Below are 22,334 nucleotides of genomic sequence, written 5' to 3' on the forward strand. Positions count from 1 at the left end.
TGCTGTTCGGGTGTTCCTCATTGTCTTACTGACTGATGAGACTCTCTGAAACACCATGGTCTTCGGGACCTTGTCTGACTGCACTACAATCATGTACTCACAGGGCACAGAAGGTGTCCTGATCAGAACAGCATTGGATATGTGATAGATCTCACTCAGTGGAACCCTCTCGAGGAAAGCTGACTTGGTTTGCCGGCACCGGTCTGGGGCAGCAGAGTTGATATCACAGGTAGCGGTCATGCAGTCATTCCTGGATTTCCTGCGGAAGACGACTACATCTTCGGCTTGATCTGCTGAGATGGGGTGAGGGGACACATTAGTGGTAACTGCCTGCATACTTCTCTGGAGGCCAGAGTCATTGAGGTATTGGCTTGGCAGGGAGGTTGCTTCTGCAGCTTCTTTGCAACCTGATAGACCAGGCAACGTTGTGCCAGTGTACAGAATGTTCTGGCCGTGGACCCAGGGCTGCTCAGCATCCTGCTCCTCCACTCCTGGAATACTGGGAAGAGTTTGGAAAATCCTATCTGGAGGGTAAATTCCAAATGGTTGGACATATTGACCACCAGGAGACACTGCTGTGGCACTTTCATTCTGAACTGCCAGCGGAGCAATCACAGCTCCAATGCCATGACTTGGGAACTTAGGCACTATAAGAGAAAAATAAATATAAGGGTCACGGTATTTGATTGACTTTGAATTGTGATTTCTTACAAAGCCAGGAGATTTGTAATAGTCACATTTATTAATGTCTTGTGCTGCCATGGACTTTCCATTTTTATTACAGTAGGCTACTCTTCAGGTACCTGTTTTGGTACTTGGGTATGGCCTTATCATTATGGGCTATTATCTAGTTAGGCCTACCTTTAGTTGTATTGAATTCTCTCACAAGGTCGTTGATGGCAAGAGTTGGATTTTCTGTGTCCAACATAGCAATGAAACATGTTACTTCAGTTTTCTCAACATATTTCATGATATTTTGTTTTAAAAAATGTAGTTATTCTCAACAAACATGTGTACCTGTCCTGAAGTGCAAGAGCTCGGCGAAGTAAAAGGTAGCAAACTGTGAGATGGATTCTGGCCGTCTTTTCACCACGGACCGACTGAGGCCTTCCAAAAGAGTCATCAAGCCTGGAGGCACTTTGGCGGAATATCTGTAGGACATCTTTAACGGAGGATCACCTCGTTGAGATAATTCTCCTGAAGGGAAATATTATATACATTAAATGAATCTAATATATCGGGCTATTACTTTATACAAGGAACACATCAGCTTCTGAGAATATTTCATTTTAATTTCTACGTGCAACTATACAAGTTTGTCTGCGTTTGTCTGAAAAGTAGGCCTAGGTTAACTTACTCTGCGAAAAAAACGTCCTCTTTTCTATTCCCGTATTCCAAATGCAAAGAAATATGTTGTCACATGAATTTACCAAGAGGTAACAATGTAATACGTCAGTAAAAAATATAGAAACATACAATTATGCAGTTCGTCATAATAACGGGCATGGCCCGCCCACACGTGGGAATGTCGTCAGAGCTTTAGAACACAATACATGTCATCTGAAGTTGCCGCCACCACCTCCAAATGGTGCCAACTAATTATAGAAAAGGTTCAGTTTTTCATATGGACATAAATTAAGCCACAAGACGGATGTTGTCAGCATAAAAGTGAAACAGCTCATTCGAAATGCAGAATTAATTGACAACACTTTATTGAACAGTATGTAGGGCTCTGACACCACATAGGAACAACTTCCTGTTACAATGTAACCATCTCTATCCACATAATCCTCCACAACCCCACAACAAAGTGGATAGAACACATTTCTAAGAAAGGAATGTCCCCGTTTTTTGGTATACATATAATGACATTTAACTCATTATTTATTACATGTCATTCTAATACACTTTTCTCTTACAGCTGTGAACTTCCTTTATACCAGCACTTACTGGTCACACACTCAGTAGTCAAAAGGTATACATCACACCACATCTTACATCCCTTTACACAATCACAGGAAAAGATGGGAGGTCAGTGACTGACTTTAGTGTAGATAAAACAATGTTCAAAAACAACCTTGAACATGAAAAAAAGAGTCCCACTTTAAAGGAAACATAGCATGTTGAAGCCTTCACAAGCCCTTTACCACAAGGCCTATATAGATGTTTCAGAAATCATTCATAATAATATACCATGCTATATGAAGGGTGGCAAAGAGTTATTCCACATTTGACAAGCACCAGATGCAAAGACCGTTTATATCCCCCTTCATGTATACTGAACAGAAACAGAAACGCAACATTTAACAAGTAGAAAGAGGAGGAAGGGAAGCGCTACTAAGGTACACAATAGTACATTTTGGTAGACAGAAGGTGCTCTTTGGTAAAAGGGGTAAATTGGTCATCAAAAAGAAAGGAGGACCAAGGCACTCTTCATATAATTAATTAAAATGCCTTTATTAGTATGGCATGTTCATTTAACAATTTAATTTAACATTTAACAATTTCAAAGATTTTACTGAGTAGAAGGAAATCACTCTATTGAAATAAATTCAATAGGCCCTAATCTATGGATTTCACGATTGGGCAGGGGCATAGCCATGGGTGGGCCTGGGAGGGCATAGGCCCACCCACTTGGGAGCCAGGTCCACCCACTGGGAAGCCAGGCCCAGCCATTCAGGATGAGTTTTTTTCCCACATATTAAGGCTTTATTACAGAGACAAATACTCCTCAGCACATACCCCCTCCCCCCCATTTCCCTCCTCAGACGATCCCGCACGTGAAGAAGCCGGATGTGGAGGTCCTGGGCTGGCGTGGTTACACAGGGTCTGCGGTTGTGAGGCCGGTTGCATGTACTGCCAAATTCTCTAAAACGACATTGGAGGTGGCTTATGGTAGAGAACTGAACATTAAATTTTCTGGCAACAGCTTTGGTGGACATTCCTGCTGTCAGCATGCCAATTGCACACTCTTTCAAAACTTGAGACATCTGTGGCATTGTGTTGTGTGACAAAGCTGCACATTTTAGAGTGGCCTTTTATTGTACCCAGCACAAGGTTCACCTGTGTAATGATCATGCTGTTTAATCAGCTTCTTGATATGTAACACCTGTCAGGTGGATGGATGGGTTATCTTGGCAAAGGGGAAATGCTCACTAACAGGGATGTAAACAAATTTGTTCACACCATTTGAGAGAAATAAGCTTTTTGTGCGTATGGAACATTTCTGGGATCTTTTATTTCAGCTCATGAAAAATGGGACCAACACTTTACATATTGCGTTTATAATTTTGTTCAGTATAGTATGAATTAAAGAGTTTATATCACCCTTCATGTAGTATGAATTAAAGACTGTTTATATCACCCTTCCTGTAGTATGAAGTAAAGACAGTTTATATCACCTCTCATATAGTATGAATTTGCTAATAAATTATTTGTGCTGTGTAGTGCTTGTGCTAAGCCTTTATAATTTGTTTATTTGTAAAGTGGGACTTGAAATAGCTAATGAAACTTCCAGTGTAAAATGAGTAGACTTTTAGCTTTTTATTGCTTTGCCTTTTATTGCACCTCAGAGTGATTATAAAAAGAGTGATACAATACCCTGCACTTTCAATTTAGTTTTAGACTGTCTTGAATGGTTCACTCGTCATCAGTGTGGCCTGATGATAGAAAAGCCTGATCACACTAAAATGACAGAATATCAAACTTGAATGTCCAGTTTGAATAACTTAAATCCTATCGTGGTTATTACAATGCCTGTAGTTAATAGGACCTTGTTGCATTTTGTTTAAAAACCAGAGTAAATATGAATATAAATGTGTTCTGTGTCCTGATAAGGGTGTTGTCATCCAAAGTATCTACAGTTGTAGAAAATAAGCTTTCAGGTCCCTGGGTTACTAATACCCCTGCAATTGTATGCATAGTGTGCAGATCAATGCCCACTGCTTAGAAACTAAAATAAATCATGTTAATCTATAACATTGTTTGGACTAAAATTGTGCTAAAATGTCACAATACATTTGGCTGTGCATATTACTTGTAAGCTATAATGTGAATGTCAGAAAAACTCCAAAATTAAACGTTTTACTGCTTAATGGTATGCGTTCCATGGCACGCTGGGTGATACAATACCACAAGGTAGCAGGCCACTAAGTTCTTGTTCAATCATTTTTAGGGTTGTTGTCACTTTGACTTCACTATAACACTTTCTCATTGAAAGTGTTATCTAATGATGAAAATGTTTGTTGACAATGTTTCCTACTGTTAACTGTACTATTACTACCTATGGTCAAGAAAACCTGAAATGGGAATAAGGTGTGCCTCTTCAAGAAGTTACTATGGTCCACAGAATGGAAGGAGGGGTTGCAAGGCTAAAACCCCCCAAATACACTAGATTGGTATTGACTATGAAATTGTTGGTATTGACTATGAAATTGTTGGTTTATTGTACTTGGATGTGTGTATAAGAAAATAAAAATGTGTCTGATGAGACTGACATACTGTGGTTTTGAATGGCTTTCAATGTATAGTAAAAGCCATGCTTCCCGTATCATCAAATGCACAGCTGGAGGCTGAGTGATCATTACATCAGTGGTCGGCGGGTCTTTGAGGTACCACTTCCTTCAGCGAGGCCATGGCTGAGTGGATGCGCACGTGAAGTCTGTTCTCAAAGTCATAGCCTGCATAATCCTCCTGTGGCAGAGCAAATAATACAATGACGTGCTCACAATTAGAATGGACTGTGTTAAGACAAAGGCTGTTTGTACCAGTAATTTCAAAACAGGAAATTGCTAACTATTCATATTTTTATATAATCTGATAAATGTACCTTTGACTGAAGCAGAAAAGCTCTCCCTTTTCCCACCGTCTGGATAGAAACACAATGCAAAACAAAATCTCATTTGTTTATTGAGATAAATTCCTTAATTAAATGTTGAACACAAACACCCACATGCACATATTGTCTGAGTTGAGATATCCTCACCTCTGGCTTGGCAAGCAGGACACATCCAAGCTCATAGCAGGAGTATGGCTGCACATAAGAGTTGGTCTGTCGACCAAACTCATCTCTGGCTGCCAGCTGGAACGACTAGATGTGAGGAGAAAGATCAAAGGAAAATCTAATGATATACAGGGCATTCAGAAAGTATTTAGACCCCTTGGCTTTTTCCAAATGGTTACATTACAGCCTTATTATAAAATGTATTAAATCGTTTTTTCTCCCTCATCAATCTATACACAATACATAATGACAAAGAAAAAACAAGTTTTTCCAAATGTATTAAAAATGAAAACCTGAAATATCACATTTACTATTCAGACCCTTTACTCAGTACTTTGTTGAAGCACCTTTGGCAGCAATTACAGCCTTGAGTCTTCTTGGGTATGACACTACAAGCTTGGCACACCTGTTTTTGGGGAATTTATCCCATTCTTCTCTGCAGATCTTCTCAATCTCTGTCAGATTGAATGGGGAGCGTCGCTGCACAGTCATTTTCAGGTCTCTCCAGAGATGTTTGATTGGGTTCAAGTCCAGGCTCTGGCTGGACCACTCAAGGACATTTAGAGACTTCTACCGAAGCCACTCCTGGAGCAGGTTTTCATCAATATCTCTCTGTACTTTTCTCCGTTCATCTTTCCCTTGATCCTGACTAGTCTCCCAGTCCCTGCCACTGAAAAACATCCCCACAGCATGATGCTGCCACCACAATTCTTCACCATAGGGATGGTGCCAGGTTTCCTCCAGACGTGACGCTTGGCATTGACGCCAACGTGTTCAATCTTGGTTGCATCAGACCAGAGAATATTGTTTCTCATGGTCTGAGAGTCTTTAGGTGCCATTTTGGCAAACTCCAAGCGGGCTGTCATGTGCCTTTTACTGAGAAGTGGCTTCCGTCTGGCCACTCTACCATAAAGGCCTGATTAGTGGAGTGCTGCAGAGATGGTTGTCATTCTGAAAGGTTCTCCCATCTCCACAGAGGAACTCTGGAGTTCTGTCAGAGTGACGATCAGGCCCTGATCAAAGCCCTTCGTCCCCGATTGCTCAGTTTGGCCGGGCGGCAACCAAGATTATTGGTGGTTCTAAACATCTTATATTTAAAAATGATGGAGGCACTGTGTTCTTGGGGACCTTCAATGTTGTGCCTCGACACAATCCTGTCTCGGAGCTCCACGGACAATTTCTTCAACCTTATGGCTTGGTTTTTGCTCTGACATGAACTGTTAACTGTGGGACCTTATATAGACAGGTGTGCCTTTCCAAATCATATCAAATCAATTGAATTTACCACAAGTGGACTCCAATCAAGTTGTAGAAACATCTCAAGGATGATCAATGGAAACAGGATGCACCCGAGCTCAATTTCGAGTCTCATAGCAAAGGGTCTGAATACTTATATAAATAAGGCATTACTGTGTTTTATTTTTTAGATATTTTCAACAATTTATAAACACCTGTTTTCACTTTGTCATTGTATGTAGATTGATGAGGATTTTTTTATTTAATCCATTCTAGAATAAGGCTGTAACGTAACAAAATGTGGAAAAAGTCAAGGGGTCTGAATACTTTATGATTCACTGTAATTCAGCACAAATACCTAGATAATGAATAACTAATAAGTGCTTCATTGTTTGTACTGGCATATGATAATATAATGATAGTACAATAATGTGCTTAGGTACAAATTATCTAATTACCTGGATAGCATCTTTATTATTTCCATGGCATTTGTGAATGGAACCAAGAAGGAGGTTTTTCAGACCCCTGCACGATGCGTCATCCACACTCTGTAACACTAAAACGAGAGGGAACGATGTCTTAAACAGAAATTGTACAATACTTTACAATCTGTTAGTACAGTGGTTAGCACCCCACTGTGTCATAGGAAACTCCTTAACTAAGAGATTCAGGCCTCCTGAGTGGCGCTGTGGTCTAAGGCACTGCATCGCAGTGCTAGGTGTGCCACTAGAGTTTCTGGGTTTGAGTCCCGGCTCTGTCGCGACCGGGAGACCCATGGGGCGGCGCACAATTGGTTCAGTGTCATCCGGGTTAGGGGAGGGTTTGGCCGGCAGGGATGTCCATGTCCCATCGCATACTGGTGGGCCGGGCGCAGTGCACGCTGACACGGTCGCCAGGTGTACGATGTTTCCTCCGACACATTGGTGCGGCTGGCTTTTGGGTTAAGTGGGCATTGTGTCAAGAAGCAGTGCGGTGCGGCTTGGTTGGTTGGGTTGTGTTGTGGAGGACGCACGGCTCTCAACCTTCACCTCTCCCGAGTCCGTATGGAAGTTGCAGAGATGAGACAAGACTAACTACCAATTGGACACCACGAAATTGGGGAGAAAACAGGGTAAAGAGATTCAGTCTTCTCTCTAGGAAGCATTTAAGAATTTCATATTTTTTGATAGTGTAATAAAAAGCTTATGCCTGTTGTATTGCTGTTTAGATATGATGACATGTGAAGGATGATAAAGGTTGGGCTCCAGCCCTTACCCTGATTCATGAGCTGAAGTTTGGAGGAGGAGCAGTTGGGCAGAGCCTTCCACAGGTACAGCACCTCTATGACTCCCAGAATGCACAGCTCTCTGGTGGGAGACATCTTCCTCAGTCTCTCCGCCTGCAGTAGGGTGAGGCAGAGAGGCCAAGGCAGAGAAAGGGAGAGGATTCATGATTATTAGTTTCACAAAGAGTGGATAAAGACATGGTAAACACACTTAGATGAAAATGACCCACCCTCTTAAGGGCAAACTGCTCAATCTGGTTGTTCTTCCTCTTGAACAGTTTCTGGACATCTTTGAAGACACACTTGGCACCATCCAAGTCCCCTGCAGCTCCCTGACATACTGTACAAAGGGGGGGGGGGTTTAGAGTGTGAGATAACTTTGAGAAGATAAAGATGAAATGATGATGATCGATCAATGCTCCACAAGTTCCTGGGCAGTGGCTCTCTCACCTCCAGTCAGGTAGGCATAGTAACACTGGGACCACCGGGACTCATTCTTCAGCCTCTCAAATGACCTGAATGCATCCTCAAAGTTCATCTCTATCATACTGCACCAGCCTGAAATCAAGACAAGACAAATAGGTACAACAGATGGATTTGTCTCTCAGTGACTGTAAACAGTACATGATGAGTGTTTGCATGTCTGGGTGCTCATTTGAAAGTTGGCATGCATGTATGTGAGGTTAACAAGTACCGATTTCATAGAGACACACGTGCTGGATCTCTCTTTGGTCTGATGCCAGCTCTAGTGCATCATGGAAGGACACGAGCGCACTGTTAATTTGGCACTGGAGATAGATGAGATATAGATGAGATGGAGATAGCACACAACTCATCACTTGACACAATTACGAGCTACAACCACTTACTGTCCTGTACAACACTAAGTGGCAACATACTGTTATTTAACCTTCAGATGACCCCATGCTCACCTCTAACCTCTGAACACGTCCTTTAAAGAACATGAAGAGGGAGGAATTGGGGTAGACCACAGCCTTCCTCTGCAGAATGGCCTTGGCTTCCTCCAGGCCTGCCTGAGTGTCAGAACCATCCAGTGCAAAAAAGGGCAGCACTACTGTGTGGTACCACAGGAGGGCCAACCTGGGCAGGGAAGAGAGATGCAAACGGTTTGTTTGAATGACAATTTAAGATGTTTTTAATAAATATCGATTACAGTACATTCAAGTTCTTAGGTAGTTAACATGCAACAAGGTTTCTTTTCTTGTCAAATTAGAGCTTTGTAAAGATGCCGTATCGAACAAAACCCCACTGCAGCAATTTGGTAAAACACCATCTAAATTTCATAAATAGCAAATGGTAGTTTGTTTCAGGGCTATTTTTCACCACATGGGAATGATTATTGCTATTCTTAGATCTACTAGTCATCATAAGTCACCACTCAACTGCCACTGACAGCATGCAATTGTACTCAATATGTCCCCAATTCTCTATGACTTCAAATGTTACATTTTACAACAAACACCTGTGTCACGCCCTGACCTTAGATATCTCTGTTTTCTATATATTTTGGTTAGGTCAGGGTGTGACTAGGGTGGGTACTCTAGGTTTTTGTATGTCTAGTTTTTTTTGTATGTCTAAGGTTTTTGTATGTCTAGGGGTTTTGTATGTCTATGTTGGCCTGATTTGGTTCCCAATCAGAGATAGCTGTTTATCGTTGTCTCTGATTGGGGATCATATTTAGGCAGCCCTTTTTCCCACTTTCTGGTGTGGGATCTTGTCTACAGTTAGGTGCCTGTGTGCACACCAGTAGCGTTTCGTTTGGTTGTTTGTTGTTTTGTTTTGGTGAGTTTCAGTTCATAAAAAATATGTGGAACTCTATTCATGCTGCGCCTTGGTCTCATCATTACAACGATCGTGACAACCTGTCCCTGGTTCCCTGTATTACACACAGAATAAATACGCTATGATTATAATATGCCACTGTGATCCTCTATGAGTTATGACAAAACAGATGGCCATGTATGAAACAGTAGGAACAAGAACTTTGCCAAGAGCTGGGAAAGAGATGAGCTGAAACACATCGTGCAGAGTAACAACACATCATCCTAAATCTAAATCAAGACCTGTGCTCTGCTTTTCTTTCAAATGATGACATCATATCTACAGTGCCTTCAGAAAGTATTCACCCCTCCACATTATGTTGTGTTACAGCCTGATTTTTCAATTGATTACATTGGGATTGTGTCACTGATCTACACACAATACCCCACAATGTCTAAATGGAATTTTGTTTGTAGAAAATGTTAGAAGTTAATCAATTCAAAGAAACTGTCTTGAGCCAATAAGTATTCAAAACCTTTGTTATGGCAAGTCTAAATAAGTTCAGGAGTAAAAATGTGCTGAACAAATGACATAATAGGTTGTTCAATCATTTTCTATGAATAGCGTATCTCTGTACCCCACACAAGGTCCCTCAATCGAGTAGTGAATTGCAAACACAGATTCAACCACAAAGACCAGGGAGGTTTTTCCAATGGATCGCAAAAAAGGGCTTAGAGACTCTTAGAGAAAGGTGCTTCTACAAAGTATTGTCCCAGGGGTACGAACACTTATGTAAATGAGATATTTCTGTATTTATTTTCAATCCATTTGTAAAAAAAACGTGTTCACTTTGTCATTATGGGGTTATGGTGTAGATGGGTGAGAGAAAAAAACGTATTTTATAAATGTTTTAATTCAGGCTGTAACACAACAAAATGTGGAATAAGTAACATTATAACAATAACATTATCCCTTTCCTTCTCCCTTTGCTTGAATGTCATTCCCTTCAACTACTACACTGAACAAAAATATAAATGCAACATGTAAAGTGTTGGTCCCATGTTTCAAGAGCTGATATAAAAGATCCCAAAAATGTTCCATACACACAAAAAGCTTATTTCTCTCAAATTTTGGCCGCAAATTTGTTTACATCCCTGTTAGTGAGCATTTCCCCTTTGCCAAGATAATCCATCCACCTGACAGGTGTGGCATATCAAGAAGCTGATTAAACAGCATGAACACTCACAGGTGAACTTTGTGTTGGGGACAATAAAAGGCCACTCTTAAATGTGCAGTTTTGTTACACAACACAATGCCACAAATGTCTCAAGTTTTGAGGGAGCGTGCAATTGGCATGCTGACTGCAGTAATGTCCACCAGAGGTGTTGCCAGAGAATTGAATGTTAATTTCTCTACCATAAGCCGCCTCCAATATCATTTTTGATTTTGGCAGTATGTCCAACCGGCCTCACAACCGCAGACCCCGTGTAACAACGCCAGCTCTATGCAAAGGAGATGTGTCGCGCAGGATGAGGCAAATGGCACTCACACCAGATACTGACTGGTTTTCTGATCCACGCCCCTACCTTTTTTTAAGGTATCTGTGACCAACAGATGATTGATTATCTGTATTCCCAGTGATGTGAAATCCATAGATTATGGCCGAATGAATTTATTTTAATCGACAGATTCCCTTATATGAAGTGTAACTCAGTAAAAATTTTGAAATTGTTGTTGGGTTTTTAGTTAGTGTAGTAAGTCGCTCTCTCCCTCTCAGAAGTGATGTATTACTCATACTCACGTAGCTAGTGGGGCCTTCATGTCCTTACTCTCACTGGCATACATGAGGGAGGACAAACCCTGGAGACGGTCACCAGGGAAACCCAGCAGGTTTATGATCTTGAGTAGGTGTGGTGGTACCATAGAGATGCAGAGGTGAAAGAGGCCGTAGCCGAAGCTGACGGAGCCCTTGAGCCGGTCCAGGGCCTCTTCAGTCACAGCACCCTCCACTGGGGAGTTGTGATTGGCCTGGTCTGAGGACAGATCCTCCTCATGGGAGGAACAGCGCCTCACACAGGTCTCCTGCAGCTGACTGATGTCACTGTGGCACTTATTGTACATCTTCCAGGCCTTACGGAGGATCCAGCCTCCTTTGATGTACGCTGTTGTGGAGAAGATACTGTAAGAGGCAGTCCAGTGGAGATGGAAAGTTAAATCCAGTTAACTCTCATGATTCCTATTTTACTTGTTTTCCAAAATCAGTAGACTGGTATTAATCATATCACATTATAGAATAGAAAATGTCTCCGAAATAATTTAGTTAAGATCCATTTTGCATTACAGTTGTTATTGAATGATTGTGGATTCAACAAATGATACATTACATGAGAGCTCCTGCTTGACGAAGGAAAGCACAGCGAGGTAAACCTGGCAGTCGGCCACAATGATCTGTCGTTGCAGGCGGTCCACAACCACGACCGCTGACCTCTGGGACTCCAACTGACAGACAGAAACACACAGCAGTCTGGTCATTATCTGATCAACTCTCAACTAAACCATCAGTCAGTCCAGCTATGCAATGAAGAAGCCCCGTGTTGATCATAAACAGGTATCCATTCTATTCCTTCATTCTATTTCAGAGAGTTACACCAATTACATTTAGTGTGGGTTTGACATGATCTCATAGTTGCCAGTATCACGCTCAATATAGAAGATGGTTAACAAAGATATTGTTTCCATTTTGGCTTTGATTATTGATACTGAAACAGCTGGCAACAATTATATTATTTAACAGCCGAAATCAAGACAGAACTTTGCATGCTACATTACCAATGTTGGGATATCCTAAACATAAATGCTCCATGTAAATGAAACATCTGTCTGCCTGCCTGCCTGCTTCTCTGCCTGAAATCAGTCACCCACTCACGCTCTTCTTGATTTTGTTCCTGATTGTCTCTATGACGCCAGCGTTGTCACTCTCACACAGCTTCTCCGTGGTTCTCAGGTCGTCACACGCCGTCTGCATCTTCTCCTCCTCAAAGGTCATCATGGCATTCTGCAACGTCACCCAAACACATTGGAGCATTTCAGCTAACGCTGGCACATTGAAAACACTCATGGAATGAATTAAAACAATAAGGACCAGATTTAATTAATAATAAGACCAGATTGAGTTTTCATTGGGGTGTATTGGCCACAAGTGTGTTGTAATCGGACTGAAGGAGGGTTATAACACAGGGGTTACACAATGCTTTCACAACGCAGGCTCAGTACAGAGAGCCCTTTCTAGGCCACAGCACATGGAACACAGTGACATTGGCACAGACCCTGGAACGGACCATGTATATAGCTTACTTACTTTCTCGTGTTCTACTTATTTCAATTTCTTGTGTGTTTTTGTTCTAGTTTATTCTATAGTATGACTGATATTGATTACTTTGATTACTGCATTGTTGGGAAAGAGCTTGCAAGAAAGGCATTTCACTGTACTTGTGCACCTGACAATAAAACTAGAAATTTGAACTTGAAACATCGGGACCCTATTGTGTGTATCTGTGTGTTACACGGTGACATCAGGATTGTATCTGTGTGTTACGTGTGAGAGCCACACTGTTTGGTCAACAATCTCTTATTCAGTGGTCTTTTATCACACTGTCAGTCAGAGAACATTTACTTGAATAAGTAACTGGAGCAATTCCAGAATCCCAGAGAGGAAGTCATTAAATAAATCTACTGATTCGTAGATACAGTTGAAGTCGGAAGTTTACATACACCTCAGCCAAATATATTTAAACTCAGTTTCACAAATTCCTGACATTCAATCCTAGTAATAATTCCCTGTTTTAGGTCAGTTAGGATCACCACTTTATTTTAAGAATGTGAAATGTCAGAATAATAGTCGAGAATGATTCATTTCAGCTTTTTTTTCTTTCATCACATTCCCAGTGGGTCAGAAGTTTGCATAAACTCAATTTGTATTTGGTAGCATTGCCTTTAAATTGTTTAACTTGGGTTAATTTTGGCCCATTCCTCCAGACAGAGCTGGTGTAACCGAGTCAGCTTTGTAGGCCTCCTTGCTTGCACACGCTTTTTCAGTTCTGCCCACTCCAATACCTTGACTTTGTTGTCCTGAAGCCATTTTGCCACAACTTTGGAAGTATGCTTGGGGTCATTGTCCATTTGGAAGGCCCATTTGCGACCAAGCTTTAACTTCCTGAATGATATCTTGAGATGTTGCTTCAATATTTCAACATCATTTTCCCTCTTCATGATGCCATCTATTTTGTGAAGTGCACCAGTCCCTCTTGCAGCAAAGCACCCCCACAACAAGATGCTGCCACCCCCGTGCTTCACGGTTGGGATGGTGTTCTTCGGCTTGCAAGCGTCCACCTTTTCCCTCCAAACTTAACGATGGTCATTATGGCCAAACAGTTCTATTTTTGTTTCATCAGACCAGAGGACATTTCTCCAAAAAGTACGATCTTTGTCCCCAAGTGCAGTTGCAAACTGTAGTCTGGCTTTTTTATGGTGGTTTTGGAGCAGAGGCTTCTTCCTTGCATAGCAGCCTTTCAGGTTATGTCGATATAGGACTTGTTTTACTCCCCTCTCTCCACTGGGATTCTCTGCCTCTAACCCTATTACAGGGGCTGAGTCACTGGCTTACTGGTGCTCTTCCATGCCGTCCCTAGGAGGGGTGCATCACTTGAGTGGGTTGAGTCACTGACGTGATCTTCCTGTCCGGGTTGGCGCCCCCCCTTGGGTTGTGCCGTGATGGAGATCTTCGTGGGCTATACTCGGCCTTGTCTCAGGATGGTAAGTTGGTGGTTGAAGATATCCCTCTAGTGGTGTGGGGGCTGTGCTTTGGCAAAATTGGTGGGGTTATATCCTGCCTGTTTAGCCCTGTCCGGGGATATTGTTGGATGGGGCCACAGTGTCTCCCGACCCCTCCTGTCTCTGCCTCAAGTATTTATGCTGCAGTACTTCATGTGTTAGGGGGCTAGGGTCAGTCTGTTATATCTGGAGTATTTCTCCTGTCTTATCCGGTGTGAATTTAAGTATGCTCTCTCTAATTCTCTCTCTCGGAGGACCTGAGTCCTAGGACCATGCCTCAGGACTACTGGCTTGCTGTCCCCAGTCCACCTGGCTGTGCTGCTGCTCCAGTTTCAACTGTTCTGCCTGCGGCTATGGAACCCTGAAATGTTCACCGGATGTGCTACCTGTCCCAAACCTGCTGTTTTCAACTCTCTAGAGACAGCAGGAGCGGTAGAGATACTCTGAATGATCGGCTATGAAAAGCCAACTGACATTTACTCCTGAGGTGCTGACCTGTTGCACCCTCAACAACCACTGTGATTATTATTACTTGACCCTGCTGGTCATCTATGAACATTTGAACATCTTAGCCATGTTCTGTTATAATCTCCACCAGGCACAGCCAGAAGAGGACTGGCCACCCCTCATAGCCTGGTTCCTCTCTAGGTTTCTTCCTAGGTTCGAGCTTTTCTAGGAAGTTTTTCCTAGCCACCATGCATCTACACCTGCATTGCTTGCTGTTCGGGGTTTTAGGCTGGGTTTCTGTACATCACTTTGTGACATCAGCTGATGTAAGAAGGGCTTTATAAATACATTTGATTGATTGAATGGATTTAGATAATTTTGTACCTGTTTCCTCCAGCATCTTCACAAGGTCCTTTGCTGTTGTTCTGGGATTGATTTGCACTTTTCGCACCAAAGTACGTTCATCTCTAGGAAACAGAACGCGTCTCCTTCCTGAGCGGTATGATGGCTGCGTGGTGTTTATACTTGCGTACCATTGTCTGTACAGATGAACGTGGTACCTTCAGGTGTTTGGAAATTGCTCCTAAGAATGAACCCAAATTTTTTTCTGAGGTCTTGGCTGACTTATCTTGATTTTCCCATGATGTCAAGCAAAGAGGCACCGAGTTTGACGGTAGGCCTTGAAATACATCCACAGGTACACCTACAATTGACTCAAATTATGTCAATTAGCCTATCAGAAGCTTCTAAAGCCATGACATCATTTTCTGGAATTTTCCAAGCTGTTTAAAGGCACAGTCAACTTAGTGTATATAAACTTCTGACCCACTGGAATTGTGATACAGTGAGTTAAGTGAAATAATCTGTTTGTAAACAATTGTTGAAAAAATTACTTGTGTCATGCAAAGTAGATGTCCTAACCGATGTGCCAAAACTATAGTTTGTTAACAAGAAATGTGTGGAGTGGTTGAAAAACGAGTTTTAATGACTCCAACCTAAGTGTATGTAAACTTCTGACTTCAACTGTACATACAGAATGCATCCTCCACCCTGGTAAATATGTGGTTTGCTTTTCAGATTATTTAAATGATGTTTCATTTGTGCAACTATGAGGCCCTCTATGCATCAGTGGTCCTTTAACTGATGCATTATCCTTCCAGGCATTTTGTTGCATGGGAGGGCAGAGGAGAATGAAGTCATCTCTGCCTTCATAGTTGCTCCAACTCTGACATGAGGGGCAGTGACAGGGGGATTTTGTTTTGTGACCATTTTACAGAAAATCTGTTGCCTTCTCTCTCTTTTCCCCGACTGACTAATAGAGTGTCAAACACATCACTACAAAGAGAGTGATAGTCTCCACAGCTAAATTATTTTGATGAGTTGAAGATGCATCCATTATGGTAATAGTTGAAAATGAGGGGAAATGGACAATAGTGGGCATGATGATGTAATCCATTCACAAATTGGGTCGAGTCAAGTCTTGACACATCTAACTCACCCAATGCACTGTATGGTGTAATGTCACACACTAACATTGTTAGGATGAGTCATTTAATTGGCCCTGTCTCTCTTAGCTTGCATGCTTGTGGTGATGTCATGAGAGAGAATGTCAGTAAAGGATGTGAGCCATCTCCAGGAAAACAACCAAAGGGTCACGGCAACACATCTGTACTGCAGCCAAGATGCAGTCTGAGGAAACTCACCAGGAAGCTGACAAAACTGGCCCCAAAGCTCATCAGTGGACTGTGAGTCCTGAAGAGAGAGGACAGAGTTAATGGAAGGGAGAGATAGACACGTTAAGGATGGAAAGTATGGAGAAGACGACAAAAATAATATAATACTTACGAAGTGGGTAAGCGATAGAGACAGTTACTTCGGCCTAATACCAAACATAATTCAAGAAAGCAGGGGAAATAGTAGCCAGTGAATGTTGAGTATCAACTAAGAGGAAAAGTTGTGTTACTAAGGAAACAAACTAAAGATAAAGATCATAATTGATTATCAAAAATCATTCATCAAATTGGTATAAAAATAACCATGAACTTCTTAGTCACTAGATATGTTTTCCCACATAGTGCTTTACAGAGAGGGACATTCAGTCCTTTGTTTCAGCATCATCAGCGACTCATTGAGGGAGAAAGGCTTGATTATCCTGGGAGCTAAAATTAGCACAGTAGGTGGAAGTTTCTCCTGTTGGCACAAAAATAGCTGGATTGCTGTGAGTGCAGTGCACTATCCTTCCATTTCTCAGTCACCATTACCCCTTCAACTGTTTGGAATGTCAGAGCCAGCATGTAGTACATAACCTACTGTTTCTGTTCTTGTTTGGGGGGGGGGGGGGGGGGGGGGGGGGGGGGGGTAGTTTGAAGAGACAGGACTGGATTTAAATTTAGACTTTCATTAGCCTATATTGTACGCTCTCTGCCTGTTTCACTGCAGTATGTTACACCAACTCAATAACATTCATCTGCAGCTTTAAGAGGAAAAAAAGGGTAAAGCAAATAATACATAATCATAATCACAAGTACAAACAGGCTAAACATTTCAAATAAAACTATGCCTAACCATGGTCATGCACTGTTTGGCACCAGTGTGTTCTACCAAAGAGAACAAATGGTCTTTGTGTTTTGGACTTTAGTTGGACAGTGTGTTTGGGGAATTACTGATGCAATTGGCCACTGAGATTATAATACTTTAATGATAACAAAGCCTTGTATAAGCCTAAAATATAAAATAGCCTGTATGGCTCTGATGGGTACGATCTCAAAGGAAATATGCTGAGCTCTGATGTTTTATCAATATTTCTGTCCAACCTTCAATTTGCTGGGGGGTACATTTGCTACTACCATGTGAATATTTAATAATGATTCAAGGTTATCTGTCATGATTAGATAGGTGCAGCATATTGCTTTACCTACATATGATCATATAATAGGCTACGTTTTATGAAATTATGAAGGCCAGGAAGAATATCTCACCTATATTTTCTGAAAAGCTCGTTGCTCTCCTTGAATCCGTTGTTGAGAAGCATGTTGATACCTTGAAGAGCGAGCTCAGCGTCGTCTATGGGCTCAGCTTTCTGCTCTACCTGCTGGGACTGCTCCGGGCCCGCCATTGTTTATGCCTATCGTCTGCTTGATATAATTAATATATTCAACAAAATGTGATTCCAAAATGAATCTTCCCAGTAGACTATCCCGACTTGGTTATTGATGATGACACTGTTCCGGCATATCCTTACAAATGAGGTGAGAGACGCTCCTTTCGGCCAAAATTCTGAAGGAATCACACCAGTGCAGCGATAAACCTCTTCAGAAGGCGACTCAAATTGGTCACCGGTAAATTAATCCTCCATCCGAGCTTCGTGCAAATGCACACAATGCACCCTTTACATGCTATTTCTAAGATTAAAATAGGTATACATTCATTTAGACATAGCTGTTCTTCCTCGTAATTTACAATGTGCTAGCTGGTCGTCATGATATTTGCAATGCACAAAGTCAAAGTCCCCTCTGCTTGCTGTGTTTTATGCTATTACATAACAAGAAGAAAGGGCTGTTTAGCTTTTTTGTCTGCCCCACGCAATGATTGTCGTCAGTCGAAAAACTGATTGTCGTCATAACGTATAGCATAGCGCATCTAGTAGGAGGTTTCAAAGATGAAGGCTGCTGTGGTAAATCAGCAACCTGCCATCGCACTGTGTGCTGGCTCAGCTTCCCCTGCCTGCTGGCTATTTCCTCTCATCAGTACCATTTCCTATGTCCTGCTCTGCCCCCCTTCTCAGAGCAAATTTGATGACAGCAACAACCTTTCACCTCACAGCCAGCCAATAGGCGCGAGCATCAAAACAACAGCAGGGAACTGTCACATCCAATGGTCCAACCCAACCAGTGGTCACATCAGATCAAAGGCTACACACGCCTCACAATCTTCAGCGTTGAGAGGCAGTGGCGTGTATTCATGGATGCCAAGGGAAGCCACGCTTCCCCCCAAAAATGAACTAATATATATATATATATATATATATATATATATATATATATATATATATAATAGATAGATTTCATATCTCTGTGTTTCATAATTGTCCTCCAATTCGCAAGAGGCTGAATGTATCTCACAGGAGAAAAATCGAAATTCGTTTTTCCCCTTCCAGACCTCATCTATTTTTTCTCTCAAATGTTGTGCTCAAATGTATTTACATCCCTGTTAGTGAGCCTTTCTTCCTTTCCCAAGATAATCCAGCCACCTGACAGGTGTGGCATATCAGAAAGCTGATTAAACAGCATGATCATTACATAGGTGCACCTTGTGCTGGGGAACAACAAAAGGCCACTCTAAAATGTGCAGTTTTGTCACACAACACAATTCCACAGATGTCTCAAGTTTTGGGGGCATGCAATTGGCATGCTGACTGCAGAAATGTCTAGAGATATTACCAGATAATTTAATGTTCATTTCTCTACCATAAGCCACCTCCAATGTTGTTTTAGAGAATTTGGCAGTACATCCAACCGGCCTCACAACAGTAAACGACTTGTATTGCATCGTGTGGGCAAGCGGTTTGCTGATGTCGACGTTGTGAACAGAGTGCCCCAAGGTGGCGGCGGGGTTATGGTATGGGCAATGAACACAATTGCAATTTATCAACGACAATTTGAATGCACAGAGATATCGTGACGAGATCCTGAGGCCCATTGTCATGCCATTCATGTACCGCCATCACCTCATGTTTCAGCATGATAATTCACAGCCCCATGTAGCAAGGATCTGAACACAATTCCTGGAAGCTGAAAGTGTATCAGTTCTTCCATGGCTTGCATACTCACCAGACATGTCACCCATAGAGCATGTTTGGGATGATCTGAATTGATGTGTAAAGCAGTGTTTTACAATTCCCTCCAATATCCAGCAACTTTGCACAGCCTTTGAAGAGGCTTTCTTTCTCTACAGTATTTGTGCTGCAGTAGTTTATGTGTTGGGGGGCTAGGGCCAGTCTGTTATATCTGGAGTATTTCTCCTGCCTTATCCGGTGTCATGTGTGAATTTAAGTATGCTCTCGCTAACTCTCTCTCTTTCTCTCTCTCGGAGGACCTGAGCCCTAGGACCATGCCTCAGGACTACCTGGCCTGATGACTCATTGCTGTCCCCAGTCCACCTGGCCATGCTGCTGCTCCAGTTTCAACTGTTCTGCCTGCGGCTATGGAATCCTGACCTTTTCACCGGACGTGCTACCTGTCCCAGACCTGCTGTTTTCAACTCTCTAGAGACAGCAGGAGCGGTAGAGATACTCTGAATGATCGGCTATGAAAAGCCAACTGACATTTACTTCTGAGGTGCTGACCTGTTGCACCCTTGTGATTATTATTATTTGACCCTGCTGTTCACCTATGAACATTTGAACATCTTGGCCATGTTCTGTTATAATCTCCACCCGGCTCAGCCAGAAGAGGACTGGCCACCCCTCATAGCCTGGTTCCTCTCTAGGTTTCTTCCTAGGTTCTGGCCTTTCTAGGGAGTTTTTCCTAGCCACCGTGCTTCTACACCTGCATTGCTTGCTTTTTCGGGTTTTAGGCTGGATTCCTGTACATCACTTTGAGATATCAGCTGATGTAAGAAGGGCTTTATAAATCAATTTGATTTGATTTGAGTGGGACAACATTCCACAGGCCACAATCAACAGCCTGATCAACTCTGTGCGAAGCAGATGTGTCACATTGCATGAGGCAAATGGTGGTCACACCAGATAATGACTGGTTTTCTGATCCACAACATCAAATTAACGATGGTTTATTAATCAAACAGGGGCAATCAATAGACAGGTCAAGGCAGGCAGGGGTCAGTAAACCAGAGGTGGGGCAACGGAACCGGACGCCAGGCAGGCTCAGGGTAGGCAGAGGTCAATAATCCAGAGGTGGGGCAAAGGTACAGGTCAGCAGGCAGGCTCGGGTGCAGGCTCGGGGGCAGGCAGAGTGGTCAGGAAGAGTGGTCAGGCAGGCGGGCTCAGAGTCAGGACAGGCAAGAGTCAAAACCAGGAGGGCGAGAAAAAGAGAGACTGGAAAAAGCAGGCGCTGAGACACAAAACCGCTGGTTGACTTGACAAACCAGACAAACTGACAACAGACAAACAGAGAACACAGGTATAAATACACAGGGGATAATGGGGAAGATGGGCGACACCTAGAGGGGGTGAACTGTAACTCAGTAGAATCTTTGTTACATGTTGCGTTTATATTTTTGCTCAGTATAGAAAAAAATCAGTTGCTCGCGACATGGTTTATTTTTTTAATGTACACTATATATACTAAAGTATGTGGACACCTTTTCAACTTAGTGGATTTGGCTATTGCTTAACTCTACAGCATACAATTACTTTATAAACGATTTTGTGCTTCCAACTTTGTGGCAACAGTTTGGGGAAGGCCCTTTCCTGTTTCAGCATGACAATGCCCCCGTGCAGAAAATGAGGTCCATACAGAAATTTCTTGTTGAGATTGGTGTGGAAGAACTTGACTGGAGAGAGAGGAGGGAGGCTGTTATAGCATATTAATGCCCATGATTTTGGAATGAGATGTTCGATGAGCAGGTGTCCACATATCTTTGGTCATGTAGTATAGCTTTCATGCTAGAAAATGTTTGAGACCCCTGGTTTAGAATTAAATACTGTATTTAATTAATATATATATATCTATCTATCTATCTATCTATCTATCTATCTATCTATCTATCTATCTATCTATATATATATATATATATTATGTATCCACCTCTTTGTTGTTCCTTTCTTCCTGGATTGCAAGCACAGACAGGTGCTGTGAGATATGTGACAAGGGTGTGTCCCCAACTATGAGGACAATATAAACTAATCAAAAGGATCCTGCATATTGACATTAGCATTTCATTATGTTGTATTTGATGTACAAGATTGAGATACAGAGTGGATAGAGGAAGAGAGAAGAAGTTGTCTGGACTCAGCAGTCCCTGGTCGCAGTATGCGCTAAGTCCAGACGTGCATTAGACACACATTAGTGCACCCTGCATGAATAAATGATGTGTGCCAAGCCAGGGGGTCCTAGCTTTGTGCAGAACTAACCTCAGTAGACTACAGCAGTCAGCCTAGAAGGAGAGTCTAGAACCCCATAACATAATCTTCTTCTTCCTAGTCTTAATGATGACTATATGGCATGCCATATTGGATTTTATTACTCATTAGTACATACATTTTGTCTGCAGTCCTATCATAATATTGAGAAAATTGTTCAGGTGTAAAGTTTGGAATTCCTTTTACTGGTTTTAACAAGCATTTGGTTAAACTTCAACTTTTAGTATATTGTAACAGATTGTGCAATTGTAGTTTTTGATATACAGCAGCAAGTATTGTTCAGTGATCAATATCAGACATGGTTTTGAGATCAAATCAATTATATTTTAGCCTCACTAGGGTTGACTTGTGTGCCAGCTCATCTTGATGAAGATATTTTTCCTGTTAATTCATAAAATACACCAAAGTCACTCTCACTGTAATTGAAAACATGTTAATGTTCAATTCATAAAACATTTAGAAAACATTGCCTTGAACCCCAAAAGAGTGTGAATGACACAGTAATGAGAGCACTGCAGTATCCTCTAGTGAAGTAAATTGTTAATGCACAGAGAGAGAGTGTCTTTCTATTACATATAGTGAGCTCCGAAAGTATTGGGACAGTTAAATGTTTTGTTCATGTTGGCTCTGTACTCCAGCACATTGGATTTCAAATGATACAATGTAATTAG

At 42.0% G+C, this 22,334-nt stretch overlaps 1 protein-coding gene across 3 annotated transcripts; it reads right to left on the reverse strand.

Annotated features, from left to right (window-relative positions):
• Positions 1-1,688: 1,688 nt before the first annotated feature.
• On the reverse strand, positions 1,689-17,676 carry LOC110524390 (tetratricopeptide repeat protein 39C). Of its 3 annotated transcripts, none has more exons than XR_002473580.2 (15): positions 17,540-17,676; positions 16,265-16,313; positions 12,211-12,339; positions 11,669-11,783; positions 11,086-11,446; positions 8,435-8,603; positions 8,197-8,290; positions 7,953-8,060; positions 7,733-7,842; positions 7,493-7,616; positions 6,697-6,794; positions 4,985-5,089; positions 4,829-4,867; positions 4,501-4,692; positions 1,689-2,868 (listed from the first exon to the last, which is right to left on the reverse strand). XR_002473580.2 is itself a non-coding variant. In XM_036978134.1 (15 exons), the coding sequence occupies exons 1-14, from the start codon at positions 17,674-17,676 to the stop codon at positions 4,588-4,590; spliced, it is 1,743 nt and encodes a 580-aa protein (XP_036834029.1). In that variant the 3' UTR covers positions 1,689-2,868; position 4,587. The 3 variants fall into 3 exon arrangements, 2 of the variants coding, with proteins under 2 accessions (XP_036834029.1, XP_036834030.1); XM_036978134.1 differs by having other exon boundaries at positions 4,587-4,692; XM_036978135.1 differs by lacking the exons at positions 1,689-2,868; positions 16,265-16,313; positions 17,540-17,676 and adding an exon at positions 14,946-15,008 and having other exon boundaries at positions 3,186-4,692.
• Between the last annotated feature and the right edge of the window lie 4,658 nt (positions 17,677-22,334).

Source organism: Oncorhynchus mykiss, chromosome 5, assembly GCF_013265735.2.
Source record: "Oncorhynchus mykiss isolate Arlee chromosome 5, USDA_OmykA_1.1, whole genome shotgun sequence".
NCBI lineage: Eukaryota > Metazoa > Chordata > Actinopteri > Salmoniformes > Salmonidae > Oncorhynchus > Oncorhynchus mykiss.

What these genes read in the sequence shown, in the direction of transcription:
- LOC110524390 (XM_036978134.1), bottom strand. Translation starts at nt 17,676, where the DNA reads ATGGCGGGCCCGGAGCAGTCCCAGCAGGTAGAGCAGAAAGCTGAGCCC. An exon ending in CGTGTGTCTCTATGAAATCG is followed by an intron (nt 8,061 to 8,196) that starts GTACTTGTTAAC and finishes TCTTGATTTCAG; the next exon opens with GCTGGTGCAGTATGATAGAG. An exon ending in AGCAGTTTGCCCTTAAGAGG is followed by an intron (nt 7,617 to 7,732) that starts GTGGGTCATTTT and finishes ACCCTACTGCAG; the next exon opens with GCGGAGAGACTGAGGAAGAT.